The 19,909-nt window shown below is 42.5% G+C and overlaps 1 protein-coding gene across 9 annotated transcripts in view; it reads left to right on the top strand.

The window, feature by feature from the left end:
• TLE3 (TLE family member 3, transcriptional corepressor) overlaps positions 1-18,655 on the top strand; it is a 66,239-nt gene extending 47,584 nt beyond the window's left edge. For 4 of the 9 annotated variants that reach the window (XM_043985145.1, XM_043985144.1, XM_043985142.1 and 1 more), the window contains exons 9-20: positions 1,368-1,487; positions 3,268-3,318; positions 4,143-4,295; positions 4,530-4,662; positions 5,783-5,970; positions 7,529-7,605; positions 9,235-9,484; positions 10,095-10,342; positions 12,095-12,242; positions 13,626-13,776; positions 15,416-15,492; positions 16,651-18,655. In XM_043985145.1, coding sequence (XP_043841080.1) covers positions 1,368-1,487; positions 3,268-3,318; positions 4,143-4,295; positions 4,530-4,662; positions 5,783-5,970; positions 7,529-7,605; positions 9,235-9,484; positions 10,095-10,342; positions 12,095-12,242; positions 13,626-13,776; positions 15,416-15,492; positions 16,651-16,758 — 1,704 coding nt within the window. In that variant the 3' untranslated portion in view covers positions 16,759-18,655. The remainder of the gene's footprint in view (positions 1-1,367; positions 1,488-3,267; positions 3,319-4,142; positions 4,296-4,529; positions 4,663-5,782; positions 5,971-7,528; positions 7,606-9,234; positions 9,485-10,094; positions 10,343-12,094; positions 12,243-13,625; positions 13,777-15,415; positions 15,493-16,650) is intronic. The other 5 variants (XM_043985149.1, XM_043985146.1, XM_043985143.1 and 2 more) reach the window with 3 other exon arrangements.
• Positions 18,656-19,909: the final 1,254 nt, after the last annotated feature.

Genomic DNA, 19,909 nt, shown 5'->3' with positions numbered 1-19,909 from the left:
ACAGAAGCGGGCTTAGGAAATGAATTCGTTGTGCTGCTGCTCCTGTTACCACAGCATCGTTTGGGCTGCCCCCAACACACACACACACACACACACACACACACACACACACACACACACACACCCCTCCCTTTCTCACTGTCCCCTCTCTCTGTATATATGAGCCAGGATGTGGGTCCTTAGCAGAAGGTAAAGTCGGGGGAAGCTTTGGAGTCAGGAAGACTTAAGTCCTACCTTTGATATATACTCCCTTTATGACTGTGGACAAAGTCACTCAACCTCTCATTGTTCCCAGGCAACTCTCTAAAAAGATAAATTACAGACGAGTCGCTGATTTACATCTGTGCAGGGAGTTTCCCCCATACAAATGAAAACACAGGCCTGGGGCACTGCTACTAAATTTTGGGGGTGAATGGGAATTGCCCTCAAGTAACCATTTCTGTCCACTCTATATAGAAATGTGATCTGCTATTTATTGGGGTTGTTGTTATACCTACTCAATCTCAAGAAAGATTTGACTTATCCTCAGGGTCATAAGAAATGTCATGGGGTCTGGATCTAGGAGGGGCATGAAATATAAACACCAAAATTACCCCCAGAATGACATTGTGTATAACATTATTGTACAGGCAAAATAATCCATTGGCTAATGTCACTTCCCATCGATTTCCCACTGCTCAGCTCCCAGAGTTCTTCTAATCACCATGGAGAGGTCTTCCTGGCCATTGATGATGTACTGATTTAGTTAGATCTTCCCTGAAAACATGTCCCCCATGTGTTTTCTCTTAAAGACTTTCCCACACTGCACCTCTTTGTTTTGTAGCAAAAGAATAGATTTTTCAGGAGCAGTACATTCATTTTAGCCATTACATCTTCTCTATCCTCTGACCCCACAATTCCAAGTGCTGGTCTTACAAGCCTGGATTCCTTCAGTGGTGAAAGCATGAGGTGTTTTGGGGACCAGTGCTCTGTTTCCTGTCTCTTTCTGTTGCTCTGTGGCTTTGGGCAGATCACTTGACCTTTTGGGACCCCAGTTTTCCATCTTTAAAACATGAATGATTGTCTGCCAACTTGGATTTCTTTAGGAATAAGAGCGTGTTGTGTGTGTTCTCACTAGTATTTCTATATGGATAGCTTGGACAAAGTTAGCAGTGTTCCCACCAGATATTTAGATTAAAATGCTAGCAGGCTAGTCTGGGGAGAGTATTTGTAAGATGAGACTTCTAATTCTGACTTTTCTATGGGAAGATAAAAAGTATACGTGTGTTTGTGAATCCGTGGGAATGTGCACCAGTGCATTCTGTAAATGGACTTGCCTAGTAGGCACAAAAAGTTTTCTAATGGCAGGATCAATCTCTTTGTTTCAGAATAACTCCGTGTCTCCTTCTGAAAGCTTGAGGGCTAGCGAGAAGCATCGAAGTTCCACTGACTATGGCATCGACTCCAAGAAGAGAAAAGCAGAAGAAAAAGACAGCATGAGTCGATATGTAGGTCTGATTGGGTGGGACTGTCATCTTCTGGGGAGTGGGAAGACTAAGAGGAGAGAAGGCCTAGGGCCCTCTCCCAAGGGCAGTGTAGCCCTTAGGCTCTGCTACTTTGAGGATTGGGCAACTAAGTGGGATCCACAGGACCTCCTAGAAAAGAGCAGCAGGCAGAAGATACAACTGACTCTCTCCACTAAGGATAAAAAGTTCATATGCTAAAGTTTTCATGAATCTTATCCTACACAAAACCCCTTTCTCCAACTGCCCATCAGTGTAGATGAGACTACAGTTGACTATTGACCAGCATCACCTCCATTTCCATACACCTGCCCTCAAACTCCATGTTGCCATCTTGTCTGTAAGGGTCTCCCCCCCCACACACACATTAATTTTTCCTCTTAATTTTTAATTATGCAAAATGGCGTGGGGTAAAGAAGGGGTGACAACAGTGATGGTATAAAAAAAAAACCCAGCCATTATACCATTCTTTTCAAAATAATTCAAAGAAGAGAAACATCAGGAAGTTCAGGAGGCAGCCCAGATGAGGAGGGCAGTTTTGAAAGTAATGTGTAGAATTTAATACATATTTTTTTAAAAAAACACAAAACAAATAGGATGAAATGGACATTCCTGGTTTTGTGTAGATTTTTTTTTTATATATATTCTTCTGCATGTATGGAAGTGCTCTCTTCCACTTTTGGTTTTTTTTTAAGATTTGGGGGGTGGGGCAGGGCAATGAGGGTTAAGTGACTTGCCCACGGTCACATAGCTAGTAAGTGTCAAATGTCTGAGGCTGGATTTGAATTCAGGTCCTCCTGAATCCAGAGCTGGTGCTTTATCTCCTGTGCCACCTAGCTGCCCCCTAACCTTGATAGTTTTAACCTGTATCTCAAAGTGTAGAGGTGCCAGCCACACAATCCAAGACCAGTGCCAATAGGTGTCATTTATAATAGAACCTCACTGACGCTCAAGACAATACAACACATCCTGTGGGTATGAGATGGGTCCTTTTTATGGGACAAAAAGTACTGAAGGACCTTGTTCCTAGACTAACATATACAGTAACATGGTGAGACTCTAATATATTCTAGCAGAGGAAGTGAGTGGGTGAGGGAAACTATCTAAAAGCTGTCCTTTATTTTAGTGGTCTTGAAGCCTCTATTCAGATAGTGAGTGATAGCCTCCTTTTCCTTCCTGCAAAGAGGGAACTCCCAGATCTCTGGCCCTCATTTTCAACATTGCTCATTTACTCAGGTGTTCTGTTCCCATCCTTCAGGACTCCATTCAAGCCCCACCCTTCTCACCACCCTGCTCACAGACTGCTTTCTTTTATCTCTTTCCTTTCTAAGCTCCAGTGGCACTGATTGTCTGGTCTTCTTACTTTGGATGTAGTACTTGGTGCCTTATATTTTGGCTTATCTTTTTTGTGTCTAATAACCCCTTGTTATAAGGAAGAGATGAGTAAAAGTGTCATTCATCAATAACGTTTTTGAGTAGTTACTATATACAATCCCTGGGGTTATTTGTGTTCTATGTTAGGGGAGGCTGCAGGACATGTTAACTGTTACTAAGGCAGGGAAAGACATAATACTATTACAGATTGGTGTACAGCAAACTGAATTTAAAAGAGAGGCTGCAGAGTAGGAGTGATCAAATTGATGGATAGTTACTCAGGTAAGTTGTCCTTTGGAAATGGGCTGTGTTTTGAAGGAAAGGGCAGCTGTTTCAGAGGTAAGCATGGAGGGTATTCTCAATTCTTACCTGACCTCCTCTTACATTGCAGGATAGCGATGGTGACAAGAGTGATGACCTTGTGGTAGATGTGTCCAATGAGGTGAGTGAGGGACTGTGTTGTAAATAGGATGTTTAAAAGAAAAACGAAGTTTTTGTTTTGTTTTGTTTTACAAAGGACTAAGATTAGAAATCCATTCTGAGAATCCTTAGCTGATGCAAGGCCATAGCAGAGACAGATGACCATATATGAATAGAGGTAAAAGGGGCCTTAAATCTCATGGCCCCCTATTAAATATCTGGATCAGCAGAGTTGTATCCCCATCAAGCTTCTTGTTCGCATTCTAAGGAAGAATGTGATTCTTAGATATATTAAAAGTGGGGTTTTTTGAAGGTTCTGGGATGGGTAGCTTTGCCACCTCTTCTGAAATAGATAACCAAAATCATACTAAAATATGTACTAAAGGGAAAACATACTTGACTAATTTGCTGGTCCATCTAACCCAGGCTCCTGCCCATAGTTTATAGGAAGGTGTGGACGTTCTTCCATAAAACCAGTCCCAGCAGGTTAGAGATCACGGCAAGAGCACTGGCCACTGGAGTTGTGAGATCTGGATTCTAATCCCAAATCTGATGCTAGTTAATCCTATGACCCTGGACAAATAATTTCACTTCTCTATCTTTCTCATCTGTAAACTGATGGGGTTAGACTCTTAGCTGCCTTTCAGCTCTAATTAGTATTCTAAAATCTCTGTTATACCTCCAAAATGTCTTTAGGAACATAGAGATCCCTGAACCTGGTCTGTTTGCAGGGTCTGGACTTGACCAAGTCCAAATCAATTACTTATTTTTCTCTCCCATCCAGCAACTATAAATTTGAACATTTGACCATAGCAGTTGCTATAAATGCATTTCTTGTGTTTTTAGGATCCAGCCACACCCCGGGTCAGTCCAGCCCACTCCCCTCCTGAAAATGGGATAGATAAAACCCGAGGACTGAAAAAGGATGCTCCTAATAGCCCTGCCTCGGTCGCCTCCTCCAGTAGCACTCCTTCTTCTAAGACAAAAGACCTTGGTCACGTAGGTGGTGTTTGCTGCTCCTTATTTGCTGATGATTGGCAGCGGGAGGAGGGATGTAGATGTAGATTTTTCAAGTAACCCAAAAGAGCTTCAGTGACTCTTGGGTTTATTTTGTGTTGGGCGGAAAGGGAGGGTGAACGTAATGCACTGTCCGAAAAGGCTGGCTCTTGTAGGTTGCTGTCAAAGGAGTGGGGGATCTTCATGTTTTCCTTTTTCTCTTCCCTTTGATTCCAGAATGATAAATCCTCCACCCCTGGTCTCAAGTCAAACACACCAACTCCAAGGAATGATGCCCCAACTCCTGGAACAAGCACGACTCCGGGGCTCCGATCGATGCCAGGCAAACCATCTGGCATGGATCCCCTAGGTAGAGATGTGGGTCCTTGGGGTTTGAGATGTGTGTATGTGTGTGTGGGGGGGTAGTCACTGATGATAAGAGTCTTCTTTCTTGGGTGTTCTCCCCTGTCCTTGTGGTCCTGACAGAGATAAGGGTGAGGATTTTTCAAGGCATGGGTCAGCTAACATTTGATTTGTTTTACAGTGACTCATATATAAAGTATCTCTGGACAAAATTCAGAGAAGGTAGTCATAGCTTCTGTTCCTTTGAGCAGCCTGAACTCTAGTTGGAGATCCAGGACAGACACATTGAAATATTTCACAATGAGTAGTTTAGGAATATGCCAACAAGTACAAAGGATTGTAAATCAAGGGGTTGTGGGTAGGAAAAGCACAAGACTGGGAATTGGAAAAGCTAGATTGTGGCTCCAATAGGCAGTTAATTCCCTATGTGGTTGTAGGTCTCACCTTTCTATACGTTAATATCCTTAATTATAAAATAAACCAGCTGATCTCCAAAGTCATTCATAGTTTAAAGTCAAGTGGATTTTACCAGAGAAAATTTCCTGGAGGCCTTGACTTTCAAAGAGAGATCATAGGTTTATAGACTCAAAAGGACCTCAGAGACCATTAAGTCTAACCAGGGAAAGGAACTCTGGACTTTTGATTTCATTGGTTTAGGGTACTCCCAAGTGAGGAAGCCATCAGTGCAGGCCCTGTACCTTTTTCTGCAACTGGGTTCTAATCCTGACTCTGCCACTATTTGATGCCGACACTGGACAATTTAACTTTCCTGGGCCTCAGTTTCTTCATCAGTAAAATGAGAGGATTGGACTTTTAAGGTTCCTTCCCGCCCAAAATAGTATTCTAGGATCTTACACTTATGGCATTTTGCCTGGAGCGAGTGTGTTACCTAGTGATAATCCACCAAGTTATGCCCTATTGGAGGGAGTGAAAGAGGATGGGAAAGGGGTCTGTGACCTGGGTTTGCTAAATGCTCTGCTGTTTACATCCTTGCCACTTGAATCCAAATGTTCCTGACTCCAGGGTCCTTTTTCTGCTTCTTGGGGAGGATTTTATCAAAATGGTTAGAAGAAGGTGGGAGATGTGAAGAAGCCCTCTAATGTGAATACTCTCCTGTTTCTGTTCAGCATCCACTCTGCGGACTCCCATCTCTATTGGCTCCTATGCAGCTCCATTTGCCATGATGAGCCATCATGAGATGAATGGGTCGCTCACCAGCCCAGGGGCCTATGCGGGCCTACACCAAATCCCACCTCAAATGAGTGCTGCGGCCGCTGCTGCCTATGGTCGATCACCAATGGTGAGCTTTGGAGCTGTACGTAGAACTTTTGGCTCCTTTCAATGGGGGTGGGGTGTTGTTGGGCTAGCATTGATTGGGTAGATCACTACTCAACCTTGGGCTGTTCTCAGTCCTTCTGGTGTTTAGGGATTAGAACTGTAGGGAGCATGTGGAGAACTTGTGGAATTTTGTAGATTGGCAAGTATAGATAAAATGACGTCTTAATGTTCCCTGCAATTCCAAGGTTTATATGACTTAAGTAAACTGACAACCCTAGATTACAGAAGAGGTGTTTTCTAAAGGAAGGGTTAGGAGCTATTGGAAATTGTATTGGAGGTATTGATCTATGTGCATGTAATGGGCTATGCCTTATAGAGAATATTTAAGTATGATATCTCCAGTCCTTAAAATATACCTGATCTCATCTAGGGTGCATGAGATAATAAATAGTACCTTGGACAAGACACTATTCAATTTCTTTTCCTGTAAGTTGTGCATAGCAGCACACCCCAAGGTTATTGAAATGTGATAATGAATTTATAAGTACTTTGTAAACTGTAAGTCTAACACGATTATAACCATCATTTATGTTTATATCATATTAATGTTGTTTCCCATTAGACAAATGAGCTTGGGGGGATGGGTCTTAACATTTCTCATTTAAACAGGAGACAGTCATCAAGTATTTATTAATTATTGTGTGCCGTGCCCTTATCCTACTGAAAGAAGGCACGTCTTAAACTTTGGGGGAGACCAGACATCATATTATTTATTCATACGAAGAACAACTTGGTGGTGGTGATGATGTTAGTATTGGAGTATGTATTAGAACTAAAGTACTGTAGGAATTTGGAGAAAGGACAGTTCCATGTAGACTCTAGTCAAGGCAGGCTTCCTGCAAGAGTCAGACCTGAGCCTGGCCTCGAGGGATGGGTTAGATTTGGGTAGGTTCCTGGAAACTAAGGATTGTTTCATTCTTTGTATCCTTAGTGCCTGGCAGAAGGCCAGCCCAGATGAGGAGGGCAGTTTTGAAAGTAATAAATACTTATCGATTGAGTGAAAGGAAGGGGAATTTATCTAGAGAACATTGGCTCTCTTGTCTCCCAATTACATTTTACCTGGAGTGAGTGTGCACTCAGTGATGTTCACCAGGCTATGCCATGATGAAGGAAGGGAGAACAAGGTATGGGGAAGAGCTCTGTGAACTTGGTTCTCTAATAGCTCTTCTGTTAACATCCCTTATACGTGGTACCATTTTTTGTTCCCTAGGTGTTTTTCACTTAAGTTAGGAAGGCAAGTTGGTATTAACTAGAAAAGGCATTTGGTTCATAGTCTTGGGTTGTGGTTTTAGTTCTACTGCTAATTTGCTGTGTGACCTTGGGTAAGTCACCCACTTTCTGGGCTTCAGTTTCTTCGTTTACCAAACAGGGGCATTAATATATGTCCCATCCAGCTCCAAGGGTGATTACAAAGCAAGGCCCAATCAGGTAACAAATGTGGAAAGGAACTTGAAATGTTTAAATAATGTACAAAAAAGTGCTTTTTTGTTTTTGTAATTTTCACTGAAGGCTAATGCCTTATGTTTGTTTCACAGGTCGGTTTTGACCCCCACCCCCCAATGAGGGCCACTGGACTGCCCTCAAGCCTTGCTTCCATTCCTGGAGGAAAACCGTAAGTTTCTGACTCTTACTAAATCCCATTGGGCATAGGGTGGAATTCGAACTCTGATCAGGGCACCATGAGCCAGTATTATGAAAAACTGGGCCACCCCATTACAAACTGGAGAACTTTTTTTAAAAAACGATCTGGGGGGCAGCTAGGTGGCACAGTGGATAGAGCACCAGCCCTGGAGTCAGGAGTACCTGAGTTCAAATCCGGCCTCAGACACTTAACACTTACTAGCTGTGTGACCCTGGGCAAGTCACTTAACCCCAATTGCCTCACTAAAAAAAAACAAAAAACAAAAAACAAACAAACAAAAAAAACGATTTGGGGAATGAACTCAGAAGTCATCTGATAATTTTAAAATTGAGGAAACCAAACACCTGAAAGGAGAAGTGAGTGATATGCCCAAACACACACATGTATTTACATACACATACACATTTGTATGTGCATATATGTGCACACATGCACATATACACGCACACATGTACACATGTCACCTAGCTGAGACTGGGACTTGGATCACCTCACTCTTTGCCTAACCCTGCTGTTCCTCCATGCCGTCATCCAATTTTAAAAGATCCCACTCCCACCCCCCCCACACTGCTGACTTCCTCCATTCCAAATCCCACCTGTGGGTAGAAAAAGGAGCAGGGTCTGAATCTAGGTATTGGCCTTTACTTTTTGTTCCTAGAAAACCAGCTGGCGGAGGTGCGGGGTCTTTATTTAGGATCCTATTAACCCCATTTCTTGAGCAGCACTTCCTCTGAACATCAAAGGGCCATAGGGTTAATTTGTCTCTAGCTCCAGAAAAAATGTCTAGAATAAACCCAGACTCCAAAAGTGCTCAGAGGTCAGCTCACTCCAGATGCCCAGGGGTTTGAAAATCTCTGATCTGTCCACAGAGAAGCATCTCCGAGCTTTGGTGTTTTATTTTGTTTGAAAAGCTGTAATGGAAAAAAGATAAAGGCACCAATGACTGTAATATTTAATATGATGTGATGAAGGGACAGAAATAGTACAGAGCAATGCTATATAAAACCTAAAAGGTTGGGGGGAAAGGTCATTACGAACTCCCACACGAGTAGGGACAAGTAGGGGGGAGGAATGAAAAGCTTATCTGGATGAGTTGGCCTTTAAAGTATGGGTAAACATGGGGAATACATGCACAAGGGGGAGGGGGAACATAAAAATTCTGCAATAGATAATTCCCAAAGTGAATAAATAACTTATACTGAGCTAATTGAGAATGAGTGGTTAAAATCATTTTATTTACTTTTAATTTTTACTTTATCTGAAACAAATCAGCATATTATGTTTTGTCTATGTGTCTATACATAACCACCTAGAAGAGAAATTATCACCCTTCCTCTACTACCACCCTGTGACCATACCTCCAAAACCTGCTGCTTTCCATTGTTGACTTTTAGATGCAGAAGGGGAGAATAAGGTCATGCCGATTTTGGAGGGGGCAGGGCAATGAGGGTTAAGTGACTTGCCCAGGGTCACACAGCTAGTAAGTGTCAAGTGTGAGGCTGGATTTGAACTCATGTCCTCCTAAATCCAGGGCCAGTGCTTTATGTCAATTTCTGATCTCGATCTGACCCCTGTCTCCCTGGTGCCCTCTTCTTTCAGGGCCTATTCCTTTCATGTGAGTGCTGATGGCCAGATGCAGCCAGTCCCCTTTCCCCACGATGCCCTGGCTGGGCCTGGGATTCCTCGGCATGCACGACAGATCAACACGCTAAGCCATGGGGAAGTGGTATGTGCTGTGACCATCAGCAACCCCACCCGCCATGTCTACACTGGAGGCAAAGGATGTGTGAAAATTTGGGACATCAGCCAACCAGGGAGCAAAAGCCCCATTTCCCAGCTTGATTGCTTGGTAAGGGACTCTTGTGTATAAGCCTAGTGTAACTGGGGCTTATGTTTCTCTCTTCTCTTCTTTTGGCTGGGAACACACAACCCCTTTCCATCTCCATTCCCCTCTGCTCTGTCAGCCCAGCCTGCTTATCATGCTCATTCCTTTCTCTGTACTTTGATTCATGGCTCTTTCTAGCTAGGAATGTCCTTTTCCTATCCAAACCCTCCTCATCCTTCAGAAATTTATCATGTCTCCTCAGTAAGCTCCTTGAGGTCAGAGACTGTTTCTGTTTTCTTTCCTTTTTTTTTTTTTTTTAAATCTCTAGTATAGGCAGGTGGTTAATTAACAAGGAAGGGAGAGGGAGGGAGGGAAGAAAAGAAAGAAGGGAGGGAGTGAAGGAAGGAGGAAGGAAAGGGAAGAAATCTTGGTCGAAGGAGTTTCTATTTTGATTTTGGAAAAAAGCTGCCTGTCTTTGGTCCTCTCAGGACTAAAGGTCCTGGTGGTGGAGGGTAGGGTGGGAGAACATAGAAAGCATCTTGTGGAGGTGATAGGAATTCTCTTCCCTTTTAAAATATTTTGAGCCTGGAGTAGGGGAACCCAGACTGCTGACATTCTACCCTCCTTTCTCCAGAACCGAGATAACTACATCCGCTCCTGTAAGCTCCTTCCGGATGGACGCACGCTCATTGTGGGTGGTGAAGCCAGCACCCTGACCATCTGGGACCTGGCATCACCAACACCTAGAATCAAAGCTGAGCTGACATCCTCTGCCCCAGCCTGCTATGCTTTGGCCATCAGCCCTGATGCCAAAGTTTGTTTTTCCTGTTGCAGTGATGGGAATATTGCTGTTTGGGACCTTCACAACCAAACTCTGGTCAGGTAAGGACAGGAACTAGATTGTGGTAGCACAGAGAAATGGGCCCTACCACCCCCATCCTTTTCCTCATTAAAAAAACAAAACCAGGGGCGGCTAGGTGGCGCAGTGGCTAAAAAGCACCAGCCCTGGATTCAGGAGTAGCCGGGTCGTTCAATCTTGCCCTCAAGACACATGACAGCTTACTAGCTGTGTGTGTCCCTGGGCAAGTCACATAACCCCCCTCCCCCCATTTGCCACCGCAGAAACACACACAAAAACCAAAACCTATTCACCACCTGGGTTCTTGGTTTTAGGGTACCATATCTGGTGATTTATATAATGTCTGATGTTTTTTTTCTTTTGTGAGGGGTAGCAGGACCTAATTTGTACAGAATTATAGCAGGGACTCTAAAAATGTGAAGGAACTTAACTGTCTTAGGTAAACCAAATGCACACACAAAAAATGAATACAGATTTTTATTGTAAAATGCTGTTTGCAACTGAAAGGAAGTTTGGGGTGATCAGAGAAGGCTTCTGGAGAAGGTGAGATTTTTTAAGCAAGGGCCTGAGGTTCTGGCCGAGCAAGGTGGGGGGGTGGGGAAGGGCATTCTGGGTGGGAGGGATAGTGTGTGACGTCACTTTGCCATACTCGGTACAGAGGCCATAATTCCTATGCAATGTGTTCTGGGTACATAGAGTAGATAGAGCTGGCTGAAGCAGCACGTTCTTAACCTTTTTTTTTTTTGTCCTGCTGAAGCCTTTGGACCCTTCCTCACAATATTATTTAAAATGCCTAAATTAATGGATAGGATCATGAAGGAATTGAGTTACTTTGAAATACAGTTATCAATTTAAAAAAAGCTCAAAGGCTCCAAATGTAATAACCCCCGGTATAGGACAATAGTAGGCAATAAGGTAGGAATGATAAGCTGACACTATACCAAGACAGAGAGAGCCTCAAACACTGCATTGAGAGGTTCAGGAAATGGAAGGGCTTCCATTTTATCCTCCAGGCACTGTGTCCTGGAGCCAGCTTTTCCTTCCTCTGGCCATCCAACCTGTACGTTATTCAGTTCCTCCTATCCCTCCTCCTTATCAAGTGTTTACTCTGTGGGAAGCCCTGGGTCAAATGGCATTACATGGGATCCATGGTTTTTTTGGTTTGTTTGTTTTTGTTTTTGGAGGCTACTTAGAATTTCCATATAGAGAGATTCTTCTTGAAGGAAAACATGTTTACTTATCATGTGTGAACTCATTTAAACTTTCTGGGCTTCCATTTCCTCTTCTGTAAAGTGAAGGGGTTTGGACTGCATGCCTCTTGGATCCCTTCAAGTTCTAAATCTGTGATCCTGATAGTATTCAAATGTAAGGAAAAGCGTACCAAAAGTTAGAGCTAATCAGAAGTAAAACGAAGTACCTTCGGGGCTGGCCTTTTGTGTGCAACTGATAACCTGCAGATGACCTGCCTCGGGTGGGCATTGTGTCCTAGAGGCACCAGAGCTAACTTGGTCAGCTGGTAAAGTAGAATAAAGTACTAGACTTAGGAAACCTGAGTTTGGTGACTTCCCAGTCTTATCTGGATCACTTTGTCTTGGACCATTCCCTTCCCCATTCTGGGCCTCAAATTCTTTATCTGTGAAATGAGGAGGTTGAACTCAATGATCATCCCTATCCCTCCTTCAAGGTCTAACCTTCTGTGATTCTCCCTTCCCCCCACCCAAGGTTGATTTCTTTCCTCTTCCTCACTTCTCTCCCTTTCTCTTTCTTTACTTCAGGCAATTTCAGGGCCACACAGATGGTGCCAGTTGTATAGATATTTCTCACGATGGCACCAAGTTGTGGACAGGCGGCTTAGATAACACAGTCCGATCCTGGGACTTGAGGGAAGGCAGACAGCTACAGCAACATGATTTCACTTCCCAGGTAAGTATCCAAACCCCTCAGGCAGCTCACAGGGTTTTCGCTTTTAGTAGGCAAAGACTTCTGTCTGTGCGACCCTTCAAGTTGTCTCTTACCTATGGACTTGTGTGTTGATCATACATACTGGGTCCATTTTTTTCCAGACTGGTGATGTTACATGCAAGTTGAGTTTTACATGCAAGTTGAGTCTAGTACTAATGACAAGTTGAATAGATTGTGATCTCTGATCTCAAAAGAGGTGGCTATTTCCTCTGTTGGAAAAGGTGGTAGGCTTGTTGTTGGGTATAAATGATAGTTAAGAGATAAACAAGTCATTTGGTCTAGTGGTACCTGGGAAAGGTAGATAGAGCTGCTGATCACAGTCTCATTGACACACATACACACATACATATTCACATGTACATACCTTTCATGCCTGTGACATCACCATTACTAGGAAATTGTAAATGTGTATATAGAAAACATGTATACATCAAACTGTTTTGTACCAGTGGAACACCTGACCTTGATCTATCTTTATGTTAATATCTCCCCCTCACCATTCCACCTTTCAATCACACATTTCCTTGATGATAGCTTTCCCTTTGATCCCTTCTTGAATATAGGTCATGGAAATACACTGCATCCTACTTGTGCCAATCAAATATCAGCTCTTCTTTGCCCTTTGAAAATGCTTGTAATTTGGCTCCAATATTGTAGTGTTCCCCCTGTATTTAAAACCATATCTAAAACTTATCCCCTGTTCCTTAAGGGGCAGGGGCCAGTAGCTTATGATCTTTTTTCTCTATGCATGTTACAGTGGTAAGCTCTTTGGAAATTAGGCTAAAATCTTGTTTCTGATTCTAACAAGCTAAGGTCTAGGTCTGAGTTTTGTAGCATTGGCTTCAGTGAGCCACCAAAGGCTCTTAACCCCTTTCTTCCTGCCCCCATTCTTCCACTTTTGCCTGTCTGCCCTGGCACTGGGAATTATTCTCCTTATGCTCCAAATTTAGGAAAATCAGACTAAGCATTAGCTTGCTTTTGGTTCCCCCCTTGAATATGATGTGGCTCGAAACCTTTCAAAGCATAATCTCAACCAATCCTCATAATAGGGATTATCTTGGAAGGAGGGCCTTAATCCAAACATCTCATCTCATCTACAAAACCTAAGGAAGGGGCGGGGGGATGCTTTTTAGCCAGCCTTGTGCAAAATGTAAGAAAAATGTCTATTTGGCAAATGGTGGCTGTTTTGGGGTAGGGGGAGGGAGTAACAGGGATTCCAGATGTAAAGTGGTGTTTGGAAATAAGATCGAAGGACTTGAGGTGAAAGGGGACTCCTTATGACCTAGTTGGGGGCCAACAGACTTGTTCATATTCAGTGTTGATGCCTTTTTTTTCCTTTTAAAGATCTTCTCCTTAGGTTACTGCCCCACTGGGGAGTGGCTGGCTGTAGGCATGGAAAGCAGCAATGTGGAAGTGTTGCATCATACCAAACCAGATAAATACCAGCTGCACCTGCATGAGAGCTGTGTGCTCTCCTTGAAATTTGCCTACTGTGGTAAGAGATGGGGGGAGGGGGTATCACTTTAGTCATCCCTTCTCCACCCATCCCCCCCAAAATGCTCCTGAGGTTCTTTGGCTGTCAGTTCTTTCCTCTGACCCACCATACCAACTCTAGCAGGGAAAAGACTTCTCCACCCAGAGTTAGCTCTTCGGCCTGGCTAAGAGGAAGACCTAGACCGCAGCTGTTGGCTAGATTTGGTCTGTGTGACCAAATCATTGTGGTCAGCGGAGAAAGCACGACTAGCATTAGAGTTAGAAAGCCCTAGTTCAAGTCCAGCTCTTGAGACATTATATCTGGGTGACTTGGGCACTTCAGTTTCTTTGTCTTGAAATGAAAAGGGTTGGGACAGTGGCCACTGAAGTTCCTTCTTTCTCTGACACTCTAATCTTAAAGTCAAGAGCATGAAGACCGAGGCTGCCTCCTCTTTTTAAAGTGTGCATACATGTGTTTGTTTACATACACACATGAGTATGTGTAATCATAACACATCCTTGGAAAACTCAGGGAAACACAAACTTAAAAGGAAAAAAACACAAAAAATAAACACGATAGTAGAAAAGGAAACAAAATATTCAGAAGGAGACACAAATGGTAACTTATTACTACCTTGTATTTAATTTATACTTTTTGTATACTACAAAAGAAGTTGAAGATTTCTTGCATAATCCTTTTCGTTCTTGAAATATCAGAATGTTTATGTTTAAGTTCATAAAAGTTTTTTTAAAAGACAACTTTAAGTAATCTTCATAGAGGAATCCCTGTTGTTGCTTATCCATTGTTCTCAAAGAGGATGGATGGCATCCCAAGGCTGACAACAGCAACAATATTGAAATCCTAGCATTTTACAGTCAGAAAGGTTTAGAGTTGTCATTTAGCAGATAAGAAAACTGAGGCCTAAAAAGGGGGTATCCCTTGGGGTAAGGGGTGGTTGCAAAGAGCTCAGCAGCAGAACTGTCAGTAGAAAAAGTAGCTCGCAGTTTTCCTCACTCTCAAGCTCATTGATCTTTTTACAACACTACCTTTTCTCTCCTAGGAATAGGAAATAAGTTTGGATGTTATAGGACAGGATACTCATGGAATTCCTTGCTTGCAACAGTCCCAGCTAACTGTGGGAGGAGGAGGGTAACTCATACCTTCCCAGTTTCAACAGTGACTTTGGTCCAGTTGACCTTGTTGATATTTAAAAACAAAAAACAAATTTATGAATCTATTTGCCAAAAATTACTTATAAGTCTTGACAGTCTCATTTCCCCAGCCACCCTAGTCTACCCTCTCTTGTGTCTTTTTGTTTGTTTTGTTTTGTTTTGTTTTGGGGCAGTGATGCTAAAATGACTCACCCAAGGTCACACAACTAGTGTCAAGTGTCTGAGGCTGCATTTGAAGAGTCCTCCTGAATCCAGGGCTGGGGCTTTATCCACTGTGCCACCTAGCTACCCATACCTTCTCTTGTTGAAGAGAAAACTATAGCTTGGTGTCTCATTTTCTTATTTACATACACTTTGCATGGGAAGTTTCCTACTCACTGGGTATGTGTTCCCTCTGGAACAGGCACTGGGGAGGAGCAAGGTATATGGGTTTGCCTCTAAAGACGATAGACTACAAACTGACTCATCTCTCACTTTTTGTCACTTAGGCAAATGGTTTGTAAGCACGGGGAAAGACAATCTTCTCAATGCCTGGAGAACGCCGTATGGTGCTAGCATATTCCAGGTATGGTGATCCTCCTACTTCCTTATCCTACCTGTCAGTGTGATGAAAGCAGGGGCAAAAAAGGGATCCAGGTTCAAGATACATAGTGCCATTGCAATTGACTTGTGCATGTAGATATCTGGAGAGAGGACCCCTGAATACACCTTTCCTCCTCCCCCAGCATTCCATCCCTGATAGATCCTAAAGCAGTGTCCCTTTTGGGTTTTTATTGACTTAGGAGGCTCTTAGCCCCTAAAAATGATGAGATTGGACTTCCCTATGAATAGCCAAAACCGTATTGCTCTTGGCCAAAGGCCACCTTAAGATTTTTGAGAGCAAAGAGGCAGGCCAGTGTGCCCTATAACTCTGCTCCATTTATCTGGAGTTGTCCCTGAAATTTTCTTGGTCAGGGGCTCTTCCTTTTTTATATTTTTACGTGCCTCTTTTGGCATTTTTAAATATTCATAATTGAAGGAAATAATAAATTTCAGTTTGAGATGTGTGTGTGTGTGTGTATATATATATATATATATATGTATATATATATTTCTTCTCCTCCCCCCCCCCCCCCCCCGACCAATTTCACGGATCCCTAAAAATCTCTCCAGACCTCCTTGCTCTGGAACAATACTAGGCAAGGTTCAAGTAGTTAAGCATCTGTCATGGGCACGAACAACATAACCTAAGACCTTGGGTATGCCTTGGACCCTTCAAAATCAAAGCAAAATTGTTTTAGACAAGTTTGGTTAAGATGGAAGCAGTTTTTTTTACATCTTTTACCTTTTTTTATGAAGCTACTTGTTATGAAAGCTAGCAACCCTCTCTAATTTTGTTCTTGCCTTAATTTTAAAGATCATATTGTTCCTGATTAATGAGCTAGCCCATTTCTGCATGAAAAGAGTTAGAAGGTGTGTTGTAAGAAGCATTAGCTGATGAATCTGGCCCTCAGATCATTACAGCTATTTCTGGGTGGATTTTTAAAAATTTACTGACATTACTGAGTTCCTTCAAATGATAGAGAATGGGGCCTCCAGAGAGGTTTTTGTCTTAATTCATAATCACATTGAAACTGAGACAAGAGAGAAAATAATGTGTAATCTGATTTCCCCCCCACCCCCACCACCCTTTTATTCTTCATCTCCTCCCTGCTAATCCTTGTTCTCCTTCTCCTCTCTCCAGTCTAAAGAATCCTCATCTGTCTTGATTGTGACATTTCAGCTAGAGGACAAATACATTGTAACAGGCTCTGGTGACAAGAAGGCCACAGTTTATGAGGTCATCTACTAAACAAGGATTCTAACAGGGCTGTCAAACTCTGGGAAAAACAGACCCCAGCTCTGACAATACAATGGGCAAGGGCTCACTGAAGGATGTCGGGAGAATGAAGCGTAGGCAGTCATGCATTCAGAACCTTTTTTTCTGGCAAGCCGAGAGGGGATGTGCCACGTCACGGTCTGGGACTAATGTGCATGGATTGATACGTTTCAGCAACTTGGATAGATTTTTTTTCCCCCCTCCTCCCCTCTTAAAAACCCTGGCAGATGATGCAAATGGATTTCTTTGGATGTTTTCGGCTCTGGCACCCAAGGAAACCCTCACAAATTATGCCTTCTTTCACTTTCTTTTTATTCAGTTCTCATTTGTCTACGCTTCAGTGGCACTATAGTGGATGGCCTTTTTTTTTTTTTTTGGAGGGGATGCTTTCCTCCCCCTCCCCCAATTGTGCAGTGCACAAGACTTGTGAAAAATGTAAATAATGGACAAATAAATAAGACTGGACAAGAGGGAAAAGGAAGAGACTCCTTCCTACTGGGTACACTAGCTGTGTATTTTGTCTGCTGTAATTGTAATCCACTGATGGTGGTGGCTTTTTTTTTTTTTTTTTAAAGAAGTTCTTATCTGGGAGGGAGGAGGGGAGGGGTCGTGGGAGATGGGGTTTGGGGGTGGGAAACCGGACCAGTTGGGGAGGAAAAAAATAGCCTTTTTGGACCCACAGCTGGTTTACCAGATTGAACAAAAGGCATCCACTGGTCAGCATTGTTCCTCCTGTTGTACATGTGAATTGTTCAGTGTGTGAGTCAAATGTTTGAACACTGTATGGGCTGACAGGATGTGGGTCGGGATGCCAGCTACCAATAGAGCATCAGCAGAAACAATCCGATTTTCTATGGACTTGTTCTTTTTCTTTTCTTTTTCTTTTTTCCTTTCTTTTTGGATGTTTTGGAGATACTAGAAAGTCCCAGCAAACTCCTGCTCCAGCCCCTTTTCATCTTTGGACACAGCCTATAAAAGGAATAATCTCAAAGGAAGCATAGCAAACTCAGCTCAGGGAGCTACCAGAGAAAATAGCAACTAATGTGTGGGTTTTTTCCTTTATTTTTTTTTTTTTTTGTATTTGAATAAAAATCAAGAATTAGAATGGATGGTCTTTTTAACGGCATCTTCTTACCCTCTCCCATCCACTGTTCTTTCTCTTCCACTTCTCAAAAAGGGGGAGGGGGAGTTTGTTGGCCTGGGAGTACATATGGAAGGGTCACTTTACTTTTGGTCAACCTAGGCTCCTGGCATTCAGTCAATTGTTACTGGCTCCAACAGATTGAAATTGGAAACAGCCTGACTCGGGCCTACTATTGCCACTTTTTGTACCAAAAGGAGTTTTGGTTGTTTTTCATTTTTATTTTGATTCATTTTAAAATTTCTTTTTCTTTTTTTTTTTAAATGAAGATGAAGCTAATGGCCATTGTGAGTCCTTGTGTAGAGGACGGGCTCACCCAGTGATGTAGCATATGGAAGAGAATTTTTATACTACATTTTTATGGATTATTTTTAAATTTTTGATTCAATCTGGTCAAAAGGAACGAGGGGGTGGGATATGATGAAAACTACCTGTCTTAAAAGTTCTTTCTAGGGCAAAAACATTCTATATATAATAAAAAGGATGAAGAGGTGGGTGTTATGGACCTTTCTCTCTTGGGGTAAGGGGGAGCTTTTCTTTCTGCGTCTCTCTGTATCCCAAATGTTTAGCCATTGCCTCTCAACTATGGTGTTTGCCATGAGGGAGGGAAGAGAATGGAAGGGACTCAACTCTTAAAAAAAAAAAAAGGGAGAAAAAATGAGAAGTAATTGTAATGAGCTGTTTTTATATTTTTAAAAGTCTAATATTTAAAGGTTGGTTTGTGTTTTACTTGACTTCCTTGTGTGCCAATTAGTGCTTGAAACCAGAATGGTGTTTTTTGTGGGGTGGTTTGGGGAGGTGTCTCCAGTTGCCTTCACGGTGTGTATATTTTCTATACACATTGTCTGCTCCAAGAAATGACCTTTGTCATAAAAGAGATCTCTGAGTTTGGGTTCCAGACACTAATTCCTGTGATACTTTGGGAGGGGGGTGTGGTTCAGAGCTATGGAGGGTGAGAAGGATGGTTATTACTTGAAGTTAGGATTTAAATCATTTTCTTAGGGCAAAGGGTGTCATTTTTAGTTCATATTATTAAACCCATGGCTACTTAAACCCACGCTTTGAAGTTACCGACACTTAGGAAAAGTCTCATTTCCTTTGGAAAGAGGGTGTCCATAAAAACTGGTGGTAGCTGGATGTGAGGAGAGGTAATGTGACTACAATACAAGTCTGCAGCAGATTGTGTGGAGCTGTTTATAACTCAACTGTATTGGGGGAGTTGGGTGTGGGTAGGTTAGAGAAAAGAAAGGTTAAATGGAAATTAAAGTGAAACTCAAGCTTCATCTCTTAAAAACCTACAAGTTGTTTAAAAATGAACCCTCAAGTTCAGGGAAGTGGGCCACTGATTTCGCCTTTCCTTTCTGCCAAACAACTTAATGAATTTCTAAAATTAAAACAAAACAAAAATGGGTCCTTTAAGTCCTTAAAAGGGCAACTTCCTTTGTTGATAAAATGGACAATAGCTTGAGAAGGAGCAACCTGGGGGAGTTTCTTATGAAACACCAAATGCAATATCTATGGTAACCAGTGCTGTATGAGACTAAGCTGTGTGTGCCACCAGGGGCCCCCAGGAAGAGGATCTGGGGCCAAAAAAAGGAAAAGACACCCCAGGTAAGAGAGGAATGTGGAGAATAGGTTTCTTACCAAATCCAGGCACCCAGGCAGGATGTAGTAATCCCTACTTGCTACCAACTTGCTTGATTTTGCGCTAGTCATCTTCAGTTACATCAATTTATTATTGATTATACATCAATAATCACTGAATCATAGATTTAGGACTACTAGAAGAGAACCTTAGAGACCATGTCCAACCCCCTCATTTTACAGGTGGAGGAAACTGAGGTACATACAGAGCAATTTAGTGACTTGCTTAAGAATCCTACAACTAGTAGATGCCTAAGGCAATATTCTGAAACTCACATAAGTGCTTTAGATAATGTGCCACCTAGCTAGCTACCTCAGTTCCTGCCTGCCTACCTCAGA

This window comes from Dromiciops gliroides, chromosome 2, assembly GCF_019393635.1.
Source record: "Dromiciops gliroides isolate mDroGli1 chromosome 2, mDroGli1.pri, whole genome shotgun sequence".
In the NCBI taxonomy this organism is placed as follows: Eukaryota; Metazoa; Chordata; class Mammalia; order Microbiotheria; family Microbiotheriidae; genus Dromiciops; species Dromiciops gliroides.
This window is presented reverse-complemented; position numbering and strand designations above follow the sequence as displayed.